At 32.9% G+C, this 19312-nt stretch overlaps 5 protein-coding genes and 1 long non-coding RNA gene across 9 annotated transcripts in view; 3 read left to right on the top strand and 3 right to left on the bottom strand.

The window, feature by feature from the left end:
• Positions 1 to 188: 188 nt before the first annotated feature.
• On the top strand, positions 189 to 1034 carry LOC138857908 (peptidoglycan-recognition protein LC-like). Its single transcript, XM_070111981.1, has 3 exons — positions 189 to 192; positions 306 to 457; positions 642 to 1034. The coding sequence occupies exons 1-3, from the start codon at positions 189 to 191 to the stop codon at positions 1032 to 1034; spliced, it is 549 nt and encodes a 182-aa protein (XP_069968082.1).
• A 2927-nt stretch (positions 1035 to 3961) lies between these two features.
• LOC118681105 (uncharacterized) lies at positions 3962 to 7437 on the top strand. 2 transcript variants are annotated; one of them, XR_004976738.2, is made up of 3 exons: positions 3962 to 4549; positions 4618 to 4669; positions 4982 to 7437. It is a non-coding gene; the product is annotated as an uncharacterized lncRNA (long non-coding RNA). The 2 variants fall into 2 exon arrangements; XR_004976737.2 differs by having other exon boundaries at positions 4613 to 4669.
• A 3461-nt stretch (positions 7438 to 10898) lies between these two features.
• On the top strand, positions 10899 to 12178 carry PGRP-SD (Peptidoglycan recognition protein SD). Of its 2 annotated transcripts, XR_004976739.2 has the most exons (3): positions 10900 to 11177; positions 11248 to 11753; positions 11814 to 12178. XR_004976739.2 is itself a non-coding variant. In XM_014237890.3 (2 exons), the coding sequence occupies exons 1-2, from the start codon at positions 10968 to 10970 to the stop codon at positions 11623 to 11625; spliced, it is 588 nt and encodes a 195-aa protein (XP_014093365.3). In that variant the 5' UTR covers positions 10899 to 10967; the 3' UTR covers positions 11626 to 12178. The 2 variants fall into 2 exon arrangements, 1 of the variants encoding a protein (XP_014093365.3); XM_014237890.3 differs by having other exon boundaries at positions 10899 to 11177; positions 11248 to 12178.
• Positions 11759 to 14712, bottom strand: LOC106619676 (uncharacterized). Its single transcript, XM_014237889.3, has 2 exons — positions 13546 to 14712; positions 11759 to 13223 (listed from the first exon to the last, which is right to left on the bottom strand). The coding sequence occupies exons 1-2, from the start codon at positions 14087 to 14089 to the stop codon at positions 12286 to 12288; spliced, it is 1482 nt and encodes a 493-aa protein (XP_014093364.2). The 5' UTR covers positions 14090 to 14712; the 3' UTR covers positions 11759 to 12285.
• A 2668-nt stretch (positions 14713 to 17380) lies between these two features.
• The window catches only part of LOC106619664 (ankyrin-2), a 94751-nt gene continuing 92819 nt past the window's right edge, over positions 17381 to 19312 (bottom strand). The window contains exon 33 of the mRNA XM_036364096.2: positions 17381 to 18413. The gene's annotated coding sequence lies outside the window, so the exon portion shown is untranslated. The remainder of the gene's footprint in view (positions 18414 to 19312) is intronic.
• LOC106619648 (uncharacterized) overlaps positions 17381 to 19312 on the bottom strand; it is a 55001-nt gene continuing 53069 nt past the window's right edge. The window contains exon 3 of one of the 2 annotated variants that reach the window (XM_070111071.1): positions 17381 to 18413. The gene's annotated coding sequence lies outside the window, so the exon portion shown is untranslated. The remainder of the gene's footprint in view (positions 18414 to 19312) is intronic. The other variant, XM_070111069.1, reaches the window with a different exon arrangement.

The following is a 19312-nucleotide window of genomic DNA, read 5'->3' as shown; positions in this document are numbered from 1 at the left end:
TGTATTGTAGTTTATTCTTGCTTGTATTTATATAATTAGTATACCTGAATTTAAAGCAAATATACAGTTACATATTTATACTATATTACATCGTATTTTATATACACCGCTGAAACAATGCATAATATTATCATTTCATTCCATCTTAGTGTATTGGCATCCTAATTACTTTTTCTTTGAACTCTTAAATGTGTAATCATCGTTCATAAAAAAAAATTTATCAAATTTGTACCAGACTAGGTACACACTAAAACAAAAGAAAACTTTTTGAATTTCCTAACACGATTTGTGCCTATATTTTACAGCGGATGATAACGTGGGAGGGGGCAAGATATTGCGAATAGTACCACGTGATGCCTGGTTAGCTCAGCCGCCTTCAAGTGATCCGTTACCTTTGACGACGCCCGTCAAAAAAGTTATTGTCCTACCTACTCGCACTGATGATTGCGAAACGCAAGTGAGTACAAGCATCACATGTACCGTCAGTAATACATGGAAAGGCCTATCAATTTAATAAATATACATATATGAGACAAATATTTTTAAAGACAAAGACTCCTTCCAATGAAAAGCTTATATTCGAGTTTTACTAAATTTGAATTTTTTTGGTACCTATGACAATTTCAAACTCTTTTTTACAGGCCATGTGCGTGTACCGAGTGCGCATGACACAAACTCTAAACATCGAATCCCAAAATCACGATGATATTATCTACAACTTCCTAATTGGCGGCGATGGCAATGTGTATGAAGGTCGTGGATGGGATGTGATCGGTGCCCATTTGCGCGGCTTCAATTCGGACAGTATTAGTTTCGCCTACATTGGTACTTTTAAAAAGCAGAAACCTTCGGAAAAGCAAATGGACGTCACCAAATTGCTGCTTGCCGAGGGTGTAAGACTTGGTAAACTCTCAAAGGATTACAAGATATATGGAGCGTTTATGTTGGATCCAACTTCGACGGATGTTCAGTCAGATGAGTTGTACAACAGCTTTAAGGGTTGGCCTCATTGTTCTGAATACATAGCTAACTAAGGCACAATATATAAAAAGTGTTTTTTCTAAACTAATAAGTTTTATATTTGTACATTAGTAAATACATACATATATAATAATAATAATAAAAAATAATAATTGTGAACGTTAGCTTTTAAGTCAGATTTAACAATTCAAAGAAAAACTCAACCGAACTTGCAAGCTCATTTTGATTTGATTTGGTAGTAGTTGTACCGGCATCGCTGGTTTTTATAGATCACTGGAATCCATACAAATCTTATTATTAATATTTTTATGAAATTTCTGAATTTCTGTCATAATAATTACAATCATTTTTTCTAGTCAAAAATAAAAGCATTTAAACAAAAGATTTTTTACAAAACTTATATTTATATTGTAAAGTATTAGTAAATTATTATTTTATGCAAATTCATAAATGTAAAAATTAAACATGTTTTTTTTATAAATGCTCTGGATTGCCTTGTTTGCTTTCAACATTTCATTTTGAAAATACTAGTTATTGAGTTGTGTGGACTGCAAGAATAGCTCATCCATGTTGCCAAATTGAAATCATTACTAGGCAGAGGGGACATATCATTTGTAATTCGCATAAAATTATATAATTTGTTATATTTGAAGTAGCTCTTAATGGCAATTTTGTAATGTTAAAATTATATATCATTATATATTAATAAATACAACCTAAACTCTATTTCAAATGGAATTTAAAATTTTTATAGCTCAATGTTAAAGAAAACCATAATCTAAATACCTTAAAGGTAAAAGGGAAATCTATTGGAAAGGCAAATATTGCACAGTTTTTCAGAAAATCAGAGAAATAAAACCGAAAATCGGTATATTCACAAAATTGAAGAACACCAAGTAAGGAATGGCTAAGTTCGGGTGTAACCGAACATTTCATACTGTTGCAACTTACAAGGATCAAAGTCAGCAAAATACCCTCATTGTTTATTGTTCAATGGATTCCAATCAAATTTGGTATCATATTAACTTATTTGGAAGGTCATAGACTCCCTTCGTTTTATTACTATATTTTACTGCCCGTCAGCGAAAATTATACTAAAATCATTGGATGCATAGAAATGGTAGGGGCTAAGGCAAGTCTTCGCCCGATTTAATCCATTTTAGGCAGAAATATACACTGTTACTAGAAAAACACGCTTTCTCAATTTCATTAAAATAACTAGCACATTGACCAATATGTGTGGTACATAAATAGTAAACTGAAAGTTAGAAAATCTTATTATCTTGAATATGGAGGTCAAGGGAAGTATTGATCGGATTCAACCCATATTTACCTCAAGGCTATATTAATATTTCAAAGAAACATTATATATTATGATCAAAGAAACATTTTCCCTGAAGTTCAATAATATATATCACAGATAGACCGATATTTTCGGCAAAAAGTCAGTCATACGCACTGGAGTCCGAAAACTTGGCGTCTGGGTTCTTGAAAAGTTATGATTCGATTTCGACAATTTTTGAGGGTATATCTGGATGCATTGATTTGTTCTTGATTTGTATACTGAAAAGTAAAAGAATCAGATGGAATTTAAAAGTATGTTAAATGGGAATTCGCCTCTTTTCTCACTGTATTTTAGGAATGCCAGGATAATATTAAATAACGAATTTGGTTGAAATCGATGGAGTAGGTTCCGAGACATGGATTTTCTCATAAACGTGGGCGATGCCACGCCAATCATCCAAATTTGACTCGAGCTCCTATAAAGCCTGCTTGTACTATCTCGGGTGTAAAACTCTATGTCTCAGAAGCATTTAGTTATTGATTTATCGCGCTTTTTGTAGTTTTTAACAAAGCCGTTATATGGTGTGCTGGCGGGGTTATAATCCGATTTCATCCATTTCCATACTGTCGGTAGTGGTTCTTATAGGATTTATCTCTAAAATTTTTATTTGAAAAGATATTTTCAAAGTATAATATTAGTGCAGTTTGTTCATCTCGGAATGTCGACGCCGCATATTTCGCTGTAATAACCCCACAAGATTTTAAAAGATGATCTTTTCAGTCCTTTATTTGGTTCAACTAATAATTGTCTATCAATAAATCTACACATTTCTACAAAAGTACTGTTGCAATTCAACAATATTTTCCGTTCTTTTTTATTTTTTATTTTATTTAAATTAATTAATTTCAAATTCAATATTGCATGCAATTCCGCTGAGTTAAATTTTTCTTCGCGGAAATAAATATCATATTCGTATATATACATATGTATGTAATATGTATAAAATATATGAGAATCTGAATAAATGTCTCCTAAAGTTAGACGAAAGCACCGCATAAAAACATATACCTACATTTAGATATACGCATAGTATATATTATATAATATATCTATTTGATCATACAAGCCATGTACAAATACATACTGTTTATACCATATACATGTTACTGTTCACACATCTTATGCACGGAATACTCAGTGAATTCAAGCTTAAATATGTACAGTCCAGAATAAAATAATACACTCGATCGTTTTTTTTAGAATCTCGGATAGACTGGGAAGCCTTTCCATGTAAATCGTATATATTAATTAGAAATTGCTGGCAGTCACGACAAATTCAGCCGACTTGTGATCAAATATCAAGGTTAATGACTTTTGTTATAAGCTTTATAAACTCTATATAAAAATGTTGAAATAAGAGAAATTGTGGAGTTATCTTTACTTTACACATCAACACCTTTAATTAGCCTATAGAAAACCACCAAAGGTGTAAAGCTATTTAACATAACTTTATAAGCCAGGCAAGGTTCGCATAGTTCACAACCTCAAATCTGCAACTATAAACAATTGGAAAGTTAACGCTATATAAAACACACGACTGTAGCAGTAAGATGATATGTATGCAATTCTTTTCTATTTGCCAATCATCAGATTCCACCTATAATTTTTTATTAATTATTCAATCTGCCCCATTACAGAATGTGTACATAGCAAACAGTCTTTTACTGTTCTCCAGACGTTGCACATCTCCAAAGGCAGCATCGCTTTAGTTAACTGTTCTCACTCACTATGATTTTCAAGGATCACAAACTTCTTGTGATTACCATCAATATATTGGTGATCGGATTCATAATATACACAATGATCGCTATCAGTTAAATGTAAACGTAAAAACAAATATCGTATAAATAAATTACCCTTATTGTTCATTAAAAAAACATAGTGGATATGCAGTATTTATTTATTTTACAACAATGGGAACTGGTATAGAAAACTACACAACAAGATAACACAGTCAACTATTACTAACTAAAGTGCTATAATATAAGCTTCTTACTCTTATTGTACGAGGAAGAGAAGAGCGAAGGAGTCGCTACAATGGACCTATTTTTAGAAGAGTATATTAGTGTATCTGCGTATTTCTTAAATACAAAATGTTGCGTCTTTGCTAATTATTCTAACCCTCCAACTTGTCTGAAATAGTAGTTTTTGTGCAATTATATGATTGACTTAATAAATACCATGTAATCATACCATCAATTATGAACCGCCCTATCACAACATGTAAGTATATACAGCATAGTATATACGAACTGATAATAAGATACACCAATTTGCTTGACTTAGAGTAGCGTATAGAGACTGCAGAGGCATCGCAAAGCAGTCCGATTTTGGTAAAAAGAGGTGAGTTGCAACAAAAAATCCACACTTATTAAAGGTAAAAACCTAACTTTAATCTGCTCTTACGTTGGATATAGTAAAAGCACAAGCTCAACTCAATATTTACTTGCAAAAGCAGAATAAAAAAATTTAATTTCAAAATTTTCACGAAAGACTGATCTGTCATCGAAGTAAAACATCGATTTTCAATACAAATAAATATTTGGTCGTATCTAGTGCTCGGTTCCATTGTACATACCATATTAAAATGGCATAAGTCTGTCAATTTTCGAGATTATAACTATAATTATATGTTCGATTTTCGCATCTTTCCAGCCACTGCCGTAGAAATCAATGATTCTGCAATCCAATACAAAGCAGTGCTTACTCGGCAAGTGGTCATCCCTATTCCAGCTATAGCATTGTCAATCATACTTGTATTAATCGGAATGATATGGTCACTGAAGGAAGGAGTGAGTTTTTCAACGAAAACAAGGGGTCATACATATTTACAAAATCATTGCGTACGATTGTTAACATTTAGAATAATTGCCCGTTAATGTGCGAAAAATTCTTAAAATTGAAAATAATTTAAAGAAAATTCGTATATTTCATATATAAGCATATACCTACATATCTATATCTATACTTCTATACTAATATTATAAATGCGAAATCCGTTTGTTTGTTACGCTTTCACGCAAAAACTACTTAACCGATCATCATGAAACTTTGTACACATACTCTTGGAGGTGTCGGAATGAACATTGGATACTTTTTATTAAAAAATCTATAAATTTTTACGGATTATTAAAAAAATTATTTTGGAGGACTATATATGTTTGTAAAATACATTTGAAAATTTTGAATTTTGAAAAAAAAAGTTTGGCAGATATGATTGTATGTCAAAAAATTTAAAAATGAAAGAAAACAAAAATGTATAAAAAACTTAAATCATAGAAATAACACCAATGTTATTAGTTACTCTTATATACTTTAAAAATGCCTCGAAAGCGGAAATCTGCGCTATCAAGAAATTCTTCGTCGGTCCGTAAAGATAAAGTTGCACAAAATCAAGAATCTGAAGTTCACGCAGAGCTGAGAAGACAACAGCAAACAGAGCGACAACGTGTTTTGAGAGCAGCTGAAACTTTTCATCAGACACGAGTACGTTCAGAAAGACAAGCTAAGCAGCAGGAAGCTAGAAAAACGACGGAAAGAATTCATGACGCAGAACTAAGGACCACGCCTCGTCGAAATTTCATGACTAAGGATTGGTCTGTATTTAATGGTACTGGTTTTCAATATGATCCTTTAGTTGAATATTCTAATCATCCCTTAATTGTTATTGGCTCAATGGATAAAAAATGTCAGCATTGTAATGCTTTTAAATGGAAAGACGAAACTGCTGGAATGTGCTGCAGCACTGGTAAAGTTTCACTTCTATTACTTGGTGAATCAGAAGAACCTTAAAAAACTTTATTATTTAGTGTCACAGCTGAGTCAAAACGATTTCTAAGTAAAATAAGGAAGTATAACTCTTGCTTTAAAATGACATCCTTCGGAGTTGATAAAGTGATAAGAATGCCTGGATTTTCACCAACCTTTACTGTATAAGGACAAATATATCATCAAATTGAGACATAGTATTACGAGCACATAATAATGCGTTTAAGCGCGTAGCCGATACTGATAAATTTTATGGCGCTTCGCAGTATCCATTAATTTTCAGTAAAGGTGAAACAGGATATCATTTCAATATTTCAGTCATCAATCCGACAACGAACGAGCCACTTTCAAATAAAAAAAGTTTCCTGTATGGACTTTTATGCGTATTATATGATGCTTCGAGAACATGACTCCAATCTTCTTCTGCGTACAAGGCATCTCTTCACTCAATTTTTAGTAGATATGTATATTAAAGCAGAGAGTCTTCGTCTTCGTTACATTTTTCTAAATCAGAAAAAATTACGAGCTGAAAATTACATACATCTACACGATGCGATTAACGCAAATGACAATATTAGACCTAATGACATTGGCAAAATGGTTATTCTGCCGTCCAATATTGTGAACAGTCCCAGTTATCTGCATGAGTACACTCAAGACGCATTTACTTATGTACGAACTTAAGGAAGGCCTGACCTCTTCGTAACTTTTACCTGTAATCCTTCGTGGCAGAATGTAACTCAAGAACTTATAGCTGGTCAAAAGCAACTGATCGTCACGATATAGTTGCTCGCGTATTTCGTTTAAAGGTTCAGAAGTTAATGAACGTTGTGACTAAAGGAAAAATATTTGGAGACGTCGAGTGCCATATGTACTCACTCCATTGAATGGCATAAACGAGGTCTACCACATGTGCACATATTGATTTGGTTAAAACAGAAGCTACTTCCTAATCAAATAGACAAAATAATAAGCGCTGAAATTCCAGATACAGAAGAAGATAAAAATCTGTACGACACGGTTATTAAAAACATGTTTCCCGTCAAGCTTAGCTTTGCCGTAAATATAAACAAAGCACAAGGACAAACATTACAGGTGGCAGGAGTGCATTTAGAAAAGTCAAGCTTTTCACATGGTCAACTATATGTAGCCTGTCCGGAATTTACACATATTTGCACCCAACGGGAAAACGTATAATATAGTTAATAAAAATATCCTTGAATAATCATCTATATTGCTTATTTTTAATTGTTACATTTCAAAATTATTTATTTTCGTTATAGTGAAATATATTTTAATCTTTCTTGTATTGCTTCAATAAAGTATATTTTAAAATTTTAAAATTCATTGCATTTAGTAAGTTTTTCAAGTAATCCAAGCCAAGCAATAAAATATATTCTTTCTATTGATCCGTTTCTACTATAATGATATCTGATACTTATTTGATGGATTCGATGCGAGCGAAGCCGCGGGTAAAAGCTGGTATTTATGTAAACATATGTATGTATAATAGAAAAAAATAAGTCTTCTCGATATTTGAATGGTAAGCAATACAAAATTCAGTAACACAAATTCCTAAACCACTTGCTTCCAATACTACGACCAAACTAGCTTTTGGTAATTAGTAGAGATAATTGATCACACACTGACACAGACTGAGCGAGACAGAATGCAGAAACTACAACTCCCAATACAATGGGTCATCACAAGTGATTACGTGTGTAGCACATGTATATAGAAAATGTCTAGAAAATATCTATATACTTACGAGTCCAGTGTGATGCACGAGTGCAAGATTTACAATATTTTCATATACACTAATATGGTTGGGGTGATATCGGTTATAATTTTTTGGTTGGAGGTGATAGTTTGGTATATTAACACTAAATTTACGGAACCCGTCAATTTGATGGAATTTAAACTTGAAATATCTCGAAAATCGCTCAATCGATTTCAACCGTTTTGTATTGTAAATTATTCATTTCTTCTAAAGAATTTATACACAAAGTTTGCTCCTTCTAAACCTTCTACTTCTTGAGATTCATATGAGGTATACCTATCTCTACGGGACCCGTAAAATTGACGGGTTAGCTGATTACGTAAACAATCCTTATATATTTGCTTCGCTTGTAAAATTTTATCTCCAATAGCAAATATAAGACTGAAAGAAATGTTTAAGACCCCCCACTCATTATCTCAATAGCGTAATAGACGTTAGGCTGCGATAATCTCTGAAAATATCTCTATATATCTATGTATACTTGTAGTTGCTGCAGTGACAGTGGTAAGAACATTTTTCGAAGACAGTGTGCAAAAGTTTTGGCTATTGTGGTGAGCCGCTTATTGTAAGTATTTACTATAGGGTAATTGGATTTGGGCAAGTTATTTTTTACTTTCACTGATTACTCTTTTCTAGCAATCATGAGTAAAAACACGAGATATAATAACAAATTGACCAAAATTACCAACATCAATGAGGATTATTTTGAGGTGTGGTCCGAAGAAGAAGAAGGACGTGGCTGGAATTATAAAGGCGCCCACACTATAGGCTAAATACTAAATTGCATCTGCATTGCATTCATCGGTATATTTAATGTATTGTAGAAGTATCCACAGAAAATATATATAAATATATAAAATAATAGTGGAGTGACCACACTGGAGCAGAGGTAGTTGAATAAATATCAGCGATTTCTTAATCATATTATATTTATGACTTCTGCTAGTATTAGAGACAAAATAAATAAATATAATATTATGGTATACTACTCGCTTAAATGATTCCCCAAGATTAGGATGTAAATTCACCATACATTTATTTATATTTAGTTAAAGCGACCTAGAACTCTGTCCCAATTACTGTTATCTGTTTCTAACCTCTGCTTATGTGTGTATGTATTGGTTTACATCAAAATTCTTTGAATGTGTTGGATTTTCAATAGTCGTGACATTCTGGGAAATGTCATTGGTTTTAAAGAATACAATATCGGAAAATTTTTTAATTTTTTTGACATCTTACATTTGCACTCATATTCATAACAAAGCAAAAATGTTTTCAAATTCCTTTAGTATTCATTTGAATTAGATTATAAAAATATCATTTTGTAAGGGATTTTAGACAATTTCAATATTTACGAATTTGCAGGTGTTTTGAGGATTAAAACTTCGCAAGCATACATACTTATGTATAACGAATGTGAATTACGAACGGTACAAAAAAAAAAAAAAAATCTTAGCATATAAATTTTAACATTCAAACAAACCAAATCGTATGCAAAATAATGGACGTAACAGAAGCTCAAATGGAAGAAGGACAACAGAAAGGCAAAGAAAACTTCAAAAAGAATTTAATTTTTCTAGCAATTTTAAATGCTTTTGTGCCAATATTTATAATAATTGTATCAATTTTTAAATAAATAGAATGTTTATTCCCTTGGTATGTATGTATGTCAAAAACTAAAAACGGCAGTACGAAACTGCCAAGCCGACTGTGGCCTGTGTGAGGATCTTTAGCTTTTTGGTTGCTCACTGCTTGTTTCTGCCATACCAGAATAAGTTAAGTAACATGTTAATCACCTTTTTGAAATTATTCTCAACAATTTCCCGACTTGAAATTTTTTTTATTTTCTACCTCATTTTAACAGCGCGTATAACGCGTACATATGTACACAATGTAACTATTTTTTATGACAAGCTATAGATCGTTATGATATCACATATACCGTTTTTCGCATAACAAGCAGATCTATAGCCTGAAAGTCCTTTTAAAGAACTTATATTATATAATGCATCCCAAAAGCATGCCGATTTTACTTCTATACATAGGAATGGAATAATTGCAACACTTATGGATTTCTTGTCGCAAAATGTTTAATTATATTCTGTTATTAATATTGATATTTGTTTTGCAAAACCCCCTTACATCATACTCTGGCGCTCCCACGCTCGCACAATGCGACCGATTGTGCGAGTACTTAATAAAAACGATGTGTTATCGTAACTGAGTTCAGCTTGCGCATACTCGTATTTCCTGCTAAAGAGACGAAGAGCGGCTTGGATTTGCATTTTTTAATAGAAAATAATGACGATATCGCGAAACAGAAAAAGTACCGTGGGTTATCGCCTGCTCGAGTAGTGTAGAAATTCAAATTACTCACAAAAAAATTTTAATTCTTACGTACAGTTGTGTTCATAGTAATAGCAGCGCGAGTTGGGATATGCTTCATTAAACGGCACTGATCTATTTCCAAAAGTAATTTATACGCTTTCATATTAAAATAACGGATTATTAATTTGATATTGTCCTTTTGATTTGGTCTTAATAAAAACAGCGCTTTCTTTAACTATTCTTAGTGTAATATAATATTATAAATCAGGATTAAAGTGATTTTTTTCTAAAAAATTGCATGAAAAAATCTTGTTTTTCCGAATTCACTGAAGTGGGAAACAATGAATTAATACCTGGGCTTTTCTGTAGTTCCACATCTAATGTTCGCCAGGTGTGCTTCGCATATGCAAAAGCTTTTGCCAAAGCAAAGCCAATGCAATATTTTGGTGCGATCATTATGGAGTTAACACTGTTGAATAAGGTCTCAAGATTTAAAAGTATTTTAAATTGTTAGCACAATTAATCTGTCTATAAATTGGCAATACTCAGATACAAGTATATTTTATAATTATGTAGCAGCGATTATCGACTTATTATATGTGCATGTACATATGTATGTATACACAAATACGTTTACTCATTGTATTGAGATAGTGACTGTCGAGTACTTTTTCCACCATTGGTCCATATAATAGCTGTTCTGTAGCCGACATTTTCAGTATATTCATAGCTCTGTCTTCCAACGAACCAATCGTGCTGAGTAAAATGTATCAAATCACTAAGCACTTGGTAAGCAATCTTCTGTTATTCACAATATTCTCCGCCTTTGGGACCAAAACAACAGCTACCGATCCAAATATTATTCGCAAATCGCAATGGAACGGCGTTGAGTCGATTAATGAGCTCGGTAATCAGACATTGCCTATTGGGCGCGTTATTATTATACACACAGCTGGTGCAAGTTGTCAAGATGTGGTAAGTTAATATTTGCGACTTGAGTATTTCCAAAAAAATTGGTGCATGACTTGTTCATTCACCCATTTAGGTCAGCTGCTCGCAGCAAGTGCGTAATATTCAAAAATATCATCTAGACTTACATTACGATGACATTGGATACAACTTTTTGGTCGGCAACGATGGGAATGTATATGAGGGGCGCGGTTGGGATCTCATGGGAGCTGCCGTTAAAAACTACAATAATGGTAGCTTAAGCGTGGCATTCATTGGCACATTTGAGAATTATCCACCCACAGACCAGGCATTAGAGGTTGCTCAGTCTCTGTTGGCAATGGGTGTGCGCACGGTCAAATTGGTAGAAAATTACAAGCTGTTGGGACACCGTCAGCTGTCAGCAACCCTAAGTCCGGGCACCGTGTTATATAAGATAGTCAAGCAGTGGCCCCACTGGTCTCATAGAATATGATAACATCTAAGAGTGTGTTTACGAACATATATCGTTCATTACAAAATCAAAGCGTTTGCAACACAGGCGATTTGAACTGGACACTGCTAAAGGGAGTAAGCACTTCATCAATTATAATAAAAATAAGCGTATGTAGTCAGTTTCATGCCAGTTATTGCCAACGTTTTATTTTAATTTTACTTTCACAGTTCTATTGGAAAATTCAGTAAATGTAATTGCGTACATCGTGGCATTAATTAAATATAACAAAAAAAAAAAAAAACTGCCGTTTCTATTTAACGGTTTTCTTAAATAAAATTATATGTACTTCAACAAATGTAAGTATGTATTTTCTAAAAGTGCTGAAAGTAAAATTGCCTGCTTATTAAATAAATTAAAATATAGTTACATTCAAATGGCAAACTATGTACAATGCAGTTGATTTTCACACATATTTTACTCGTATTTTACACATTAGATTCGAGCCACTAGTATCGGTATATGTGTAACTCATAGACTAATCCTCCATTATAATGCTGCATATCAAATCAAGACAAAAACTATAGAAGTAATACTCTACCGTCTTTTACTTTTATTTTAGTGGAATCACATTTTTGCGTAGCTTTCGTTGTCTCATACGCATTACTACTACTTTGTATATTTTGGTTTTAATGTGTCTTCTTACTGTATCTTTCCACATATTTCATCTAAACGTTTTATTACATGATCTCTTTTGGCTGCACCCAATAGTGAGTCCCCTTTCTGGTTATGTAAATTTTTAAAACAATTGGTCATTGTAACTTTTGGAGTGTAGTCTTCATTAAAACCATGCTCCTCTTCACTTGCTATCAGTATGCAATCATCGTCAACCCAATCATTTCGTAATGCAATATTTTTCGTTTGCGTAAAGAATCCACGATCTGTTTTTCGGAGGAAGTTATACAACGCCACACAGCCGAGTATAATTTTACGGCCGTTTTCCTCGTCAATCCGCAAAGGATGTGATAATATGGGAAATATATTAGCCAGCATACGCAATGCATTTTCGGTATGCTTATTTACCATATTCATGATATTGTTGTAATTAACTCGTGAGTTATTTGGCACATCGGTTGGTCCGCTCAGGAGATAAGGCTTCAAAGGCAAACCAGATTTGCTTGCAAAATAGTATGAGTGACTAATGTCATCTTGTGCTTCGTAACTCACTGGCAGTTTTACCTCATCATTTTCAATTAACTGTCTAAATATGGACTTCTCATATATTTCATCGAAAGCTTCCGCCTGAGTCTTCTCGACATCGATATACAGGAAATTATCATTAATATCTACTATTGATGTGAATATGAGTGGTTGTTTGTTGATAAAGTCTTTTTGCTCCTCGGCCCGCGATGAAGAATGGAATCTGATTTGTTGCATGGACAAATTTCCAGCACAATTCAGCACACGGTGTTTGCGTTGAAACTCGTTCGCCACGTTTTGCCATTGCTCATCAGTCTTTGGTAGTGATACAAATGGGTCCTTGAGTAATTCGTATATATTGAGGCATATGTTGGCTATCATTTTTAGTATCACAGGTTTCGAGGCACGGAAGCAATAGTTACGACACGAATGTACTTCCCCTGAAAATATCAATAAAAATGTGTAATTAAAAAGGTATTCATACATTTTTTAAATGCAAATATTTGAAACCTTTTTCTATATTATGGAAGCTGAACCGGCGAACTATGTATCGTCAAATTAAGGAATTATTGAGGCAATTGATTTGATAATGGTTGTAACTTTTCCTTTTTATTTTTTTTACACTTAAATTCTAGAATTTTTTGAGTTATAGTTGGATACCCCTATTTTTATTTTTGCTACTTATTTATAGTATGTTATCAATAACTTCTGTAAATATTTATGAAGAAAAAACTGTTTGAAAAAGCATTCAGCAAAACTTACCAGTTGCCAAATACTTAAGTGTAATAGCAATTCGCTCTTCTGCACTGAATGATTTCTTCTTTCGATGTGGTTCATAGGAACTTATAACTGGAGATAGTTTAGTCACTAAATAACGAAACTGTCTTTCTGTTATGTTGAAGAAGCAATTGAAGTGATATATTTCGTTACTTCGGAATAGTATTTCTTTTCGTAGGTTTTCTTTGCTCAGCAGCTCAGCTTGATTTTTCTTTAGCCATTCCTTTGTCCACTCCAATCGTCGTTTACAATTCAATATTCCGGCCAAATCCAAAGCAGACATTTTAGGTAACTGTCGAGCAAGCGCTGACGCAGTAGTGTTTCGGTTAGTTGATGCATAATTTCCACCCCCTCCACCACCATCGTCTTTCACATCCTCTCCTTGGCTAACAATAGCAACATTACCACCGACACTGTCCGTAATTGCAGCTGTAAGAGTCATCACACGACATACGCCATTTCCATTATCATTTGCAATACCTTCGCGTTCACGTAGTACGCCTATAGTTTTTATTTTCAATTTCTCCATGTTTTGGATTTATTTAAGTTTTTCTTCCAGTTTTTTCCTGAATGGGCTGACGTGCTGGTGAACTTTTCACAGAACACGAGCCCGAAAACGAAATCGATTTTCTTTTTCAAGTATCGTAGAAACACGCCTTTCGATTAAATACAACGGGAAGAGATCCCAAAAAACAATTCATTCGTTCAATTCGTTTGTGTAATTTTGTTTATTATTACTATAGGGCTGATTATGTGTGGTCAATCCGATTGAGGATAGATATTTTTATATGATTTTTGCCAACCTTTTTCTTGGAATGTCGAACCAACGAACTTCGAGCAACACACAGGCGACCAACAACAAATATACGCACAGAAAAATGGCAGCACCCAGTACAAACGTACACACCCGTCGGCTGATCGGCAATACTACTAGAGTTGTTGCTATTATGTTTGCTTCCGTACCCGATTATGCACCAACTTCAAATATTCATAAATAAATATGAAAGACCCTTTCAGATTATGTTACTTAATTTTAGGAATTTGCAAACTACTTCCATATTAAATGGAAAAATAATAATAAATCGTATTAAAACAGCAAACTATTTACTGTTTTTAACGTTTCTTTCACACGTTCAATCAGAATTCGTGTAGAAAACGAATTCGATTTCATATTTCTTGTTTTCGTGATAACAGCTGTTTGATACTCAGCTGACGCTGAGAGCAGGGTTGAAATTGTTTATAAAAAGCTACAGAAACCATTTATTAATGACCGGCCTGAAATTGGGCAAAATTGATTGAAATACGAATGACCCTGTTTTGCTGATAATATTATTTGTTTCAAACCTGGGGTATGTTCAAACTGAAACAAAGTTGAAATTGCAAAAACGCTCCGGAATCAATAAATACACTAGTGTTGGGAACTATCGAATGATTCCAACTTTCAATAGATAACTGAATGATTTTGACTATCGAATTAATTTTTGCGTTCATTTATTCATTTATTTATTCAATTTTAATAACTAAGGCCAAGTCATGCTCTTCAAACAACAATTCAAAGTACTGGTATTTTATTCATTTTTAATTAAATCAATACAAAGGTTTTTATGTTCTTATTTCTAATTTAATTAAATATTTTATTAAAACTTAAAAATAGTATAACGCAGTAAAGAAATTCAATATAAAATAAAATAATTATAAATATAAAAAGTCTGTAAGAAAAAATATTAATTATACATCCAAATGTAATTTACAAATATTTGATCAAGCTTTTAACCTTTAAGTCTATTTCTTCTGTCATTTATTATTTGACCAGCTTTAGAGAAAACCCTTTCAGAAGGAATTGAAGTAGCCTTTTTGACAGGTCGTAGAGTTCTAGAAAGGCTAATTTTTTTGTTGTCCCAGTAATTTAAAGAGTTTTGATGAATTTCAAGAAAACCTTGCATAAAATATTGCTCTAAGGCACTAGAGAAGTTGTGGCAAATAGATTTTGCTTTCGCTACTTTTTGGTCAAGTAGAGTCCAAAGCGATAATTTACTTTTATTCACGGGTAGTTTTCATTTGCTAGAATCTTATTGCATATTGGAGTCCTCTGACTATAGGCACATCCAGTGACATCGTTGGATAGTTTTGCTTTAAAAATTCTGTTATCAATATATTTATAGAATCGTGTAATCTTTCCCATTCTGATGCATTCAGACAGTTCGGTTCATTTGGTAGGAATTTATTACAGCATAGACCGATTCTTTTATCAAGCTTATACGTTCCAGAAGGCCAGCATTCCATCTAGTAGCAACATCTTGCTTCATCTTAAATTCAGCCACACCCACTTGCTTTTGCATGCTTTAGCTATGTTTATTACACTTACTATCGTAACTATTTTATTAAAAATTGACGACTCGTCAAAAATGTTTTTTAATTCTTTACTTTACACTTCTTGAGTTGACCGTGTTGGAAAGAAGTTTCCTGTATGGGATGGAATACAAAGGCTGAAACTTTTTTGTATATTCACAGAATCCTTCATTTTCGACAGTTGTAGACAGTGTAGTTGTAGATCTTTTGTAACCATTTTAATAAGGAATTCATCAATACTTCTCTTTCCTTTTATGTAAGTAGGTAATGATTCGGCTTTGTGGCAATAGCTAACAGCTTAAAACTTTGGAGACCCACAATGGTGATAATTAATTGCCATATATCATAAATTTAATTGGATGTACATATGTATGTCTTAGCAAGTCACAACTAGAAACTCCAATACATTGAATGAATCGACGTGGATTGTGACCAGAAAGTTTCCGGAAATTGTCATTTAAACTACCCCGCTGTCGACCTCAGTAGTGTTTTACGATTTTTACATTGGAAAAAAATATTGAACAAAGAATTTGCATAAAATTTTGTGTTTCGAACCAAATTTCGTGTGCGGAATCGTTTCGAATGTTAGAAATGGTGAATCTATTCTATCGAAAACCTAGTCTACGACTGGTACTAAGCCTTTACGGATGGTCGAGAAACCGTCGAAGACATGCCTTGTGCCGGTCGTCCTACGACGTCTACCACTGACGGTGACATCAAAAAGGTGAAGAAAATCGTGCTCGAAAATCGTCATGCGAGTGTTAGGGAGATAGCACGTAAGCTAAACATCGGCCGTGAAGCAGCTCGTTTGATTTTGGAATTTTTGGCAAAAAACCATCATCCGTCGTAAACGGCAGAAATCGTGGGCCAACAATTTCATGGATTTTTCATGACGATAATGTGTAATCGCACCAAGCTGTAGTTGTGAACGATTTTAAGACCGAAAACTCGTTCAATACCATCGATCAACCACCGTATTCACCGGGTTTGGCCCCATGCGACTTTTTTTTTGTTTCCAAAACTCAAGTTACAGTTCGGCTCGATTAAGGCCGTAAATGAAAATTCGCGGAGGGAACTGAAGGCGATCCCGCACAGCGCCTTCAAGGCATGTTTCGATGATTGGAAAAAGAGATGTATCGCTTCAGAAGGAGCAAATTTTGATGTCGGCAAAATAAATATTGTAGAAGATTAAAAATGTTTCGTTTTATTTACAATTTTCGGAAACTTTTTGATCACAAGCTATATGTGTACGAAATGCGTGAACGAACACATGTACTCCAAAGTTTTTTTTGGTTAGTTACTTGTATGTCACTTTGGCCTTAAGACATTCGTAGAAACTTTAACAAAATCTCAGGTAGCTCTCTTGGACAATTTAGGGAATTGCAACCGATAATTGACCTGAAAGGGTATTTCCTATTACTGTGTGAAGCTGACTTACTTTCATTTAAACAATAAATAAAGAAGAGTAATATAGTTTGTATTAGATTAAGCATTTATTTGGTTAATCGTAGGCATGTGTCTTGCATTACAAATATGCGGTGTCCTCTCATGCATCGATAGGAAATGGATTTTACGTTAATATTTAATTTGCAATAAGTTTGACTAATATTATAATAATTGGTAATACATGCATTTTGGTATGTTTGTATGAATGTATGTGTGTGCATTGTTACATTTATATGTACCATCAATATTGTACTTAATTTACTTTAATGTATATATTAAATTTAAATTAGTAAGATGCTTAGGCTTTATTTGCCTCTTTGGATTAAAAAATTAGAAAGACAAAGTCACTTTAAAAGCTTTTTTTTTTATTATTAATTTTTCTTCTTATTAAGGCATCATACATGTGCAAACTTTTACGCATGTATTCCATTGAAGCAGCTTAAACTAAATTACATATGAAATACTTATATATTCAAATAAGTTTAAAAAAAATTACATACTCTACATCGTTTGTAATTATTCCTTCTTGCTGAAGTCCCATATTAATATATGAATCCAAAAATTACACACCGTTAAAATAGCAACAAGTATACATGTTTGTATTGTATAATAAAGGGCTTTTTCATTAAATTTTATTTCACATTTAGTTTTGACAATTAAAAGCCAAGTAACGAAAATAGTTGTATACATTTAACAGATAATACGTACACTTAAAGAGTCGCTTTGTTGTTTTTTATTAGTTAACTAAATATAATAAGTACATTTTATGAATCGCTTAAACCCAATTTTTTTAAACTGTCAAATATGTGTTAGTATGCGTGGAATAATAGGCATTAGTAACGTTTGTGGTTTTCGCTTAAACTTGTGTTTTAAGTAGACTGGAATTAGTTAATAGATCAGTGTATATTACTTAAATTTCGATGCGCCGATAATACTAAAATGCAAAGCTTGTTTTCCAGTAGGGAATGTAACAATCATGTATCTGTCGAGATCCCAAAGCCATTACTTTCGCCTGCTCACCAATAATAAAGCAAGCATTTGCGTTTATTTAATTAAATCTGCAATAGAGAAATATATATATTTTAGAATAATTCATACACGGAGCAGACAATAAATGGCTTGACGTTATTTGATTTTTCCTTTCACATTGGTGAAAAGAATTCAAATGGAGATAAGCCACTTTACCGGTAAACAATATACATCTGTGTACCTACTGAGTTACAGGATATTCTAGTAAATATTTATTTTAAATTGCTCCTCTAAATACTGTGCAGTTAAGGATGTTGGAAATTCGAGAGGTGGCCATTAATTTATTTAAAAAATACTGTCGGAATTCATATAAACGTACATACAATTTCTTCATAATAATGTTACTAAATAAACTGCAAAAGCTGATATGAAAACGATTTCATGTAAAGAAAAGTAAATTGCAATTAAATTGAATTCAACTCGTCCTTGGTGGATGGCTTTATTTTTGTACATTATCCAATATATAATATGTATGTACAGGTATAGGTGAGGTATAAACGAGTACATAGATGTGGGTACGTTTAAATGAATTCACTAATTACTATTATGAGAAGCGTTTTTTAGGTGAAACAAATTTCTAATAATTTTATATTTAATTTAGCAAAGACCTTTTAATGCGGTATGAAAATTTTTCTGTATGATTTGAAATTTTCCTGAGACACTGAAACCAATTCGTTACAAGTCACGTGCCCGCTGAGCACAGTTCAGAAATAAACAAAATTATTGTCATTACTAAGTTTGCTTTCGTCTCATTATGTACTTTTATTAAGCATATAGTTGAGCTCTACTGCATTTTTTAAATTTATTGTTTTAAAGTATGCAATTAATTTTAGTAAAGAAGTATAACGATAGAACTCTGCAAGAGAAAATCAAAAACTTCTGCACGGATACATTCATGAAAACACAAATATATAGGAAACTACTAATG

This window comes from Bactrocera oleae, chromosome 6 (genome assembly GCF_042242935.1).
Source record: "Bactrocera oleae isolate idBacOlea1 chromosome 6, idBacOlea1, whole genome shotgun sequence".
NCBI classification, from domain to species: Eukaryota; Metazoa; Arthropoda; class Insecta; order Diptera; family Tephritidae; genus Bactrocera; species Bactrocera oleae.
The sequence above is the reverse complement of the archived record's forward strand: the minus strand, read 5'-3'. Positions and strand labels throughout refer to the sequence as shown.

Coding starts and splice junctions, on each gene's coding strand:
- LOC138857908 (XM_070111981.1), top strand. Junction 458..641: donor CTGATGATTGCGAAACGCAA/GTGAGTACAAGC, acceptor TCTTTTTTACAG/GCCATGTGCGTGTACCGAGT.
- PGRP-SD (XM_014237890.3), top strand. CDS start 10,968: ATGTATCAAATCACTAAGCACTTGGTAAGCAATCTTCTGTTATTCACA. Junction 11,178..11,247: donor GTGCAAGTTGTCAAGATGTG/GTAAGTTAATAT, acceptor TCACCCATTTAG/GTCAGCTGCTCGCAGCAAGT.
- LOC106619676 (XM_014237889.3), bottom strand. CDS start 14,089: ATGGAGAAATTGAAAATAAAAACTATAGGCGTACTACGTGAACGCGAA. Junction 13,224..13,545: donor ACTTAAGTATTTGGCAACTG/GTAAGTTTTGCT, acceptor TGATATTTTCAG/GGGAAGTACATTCGTGTCGT.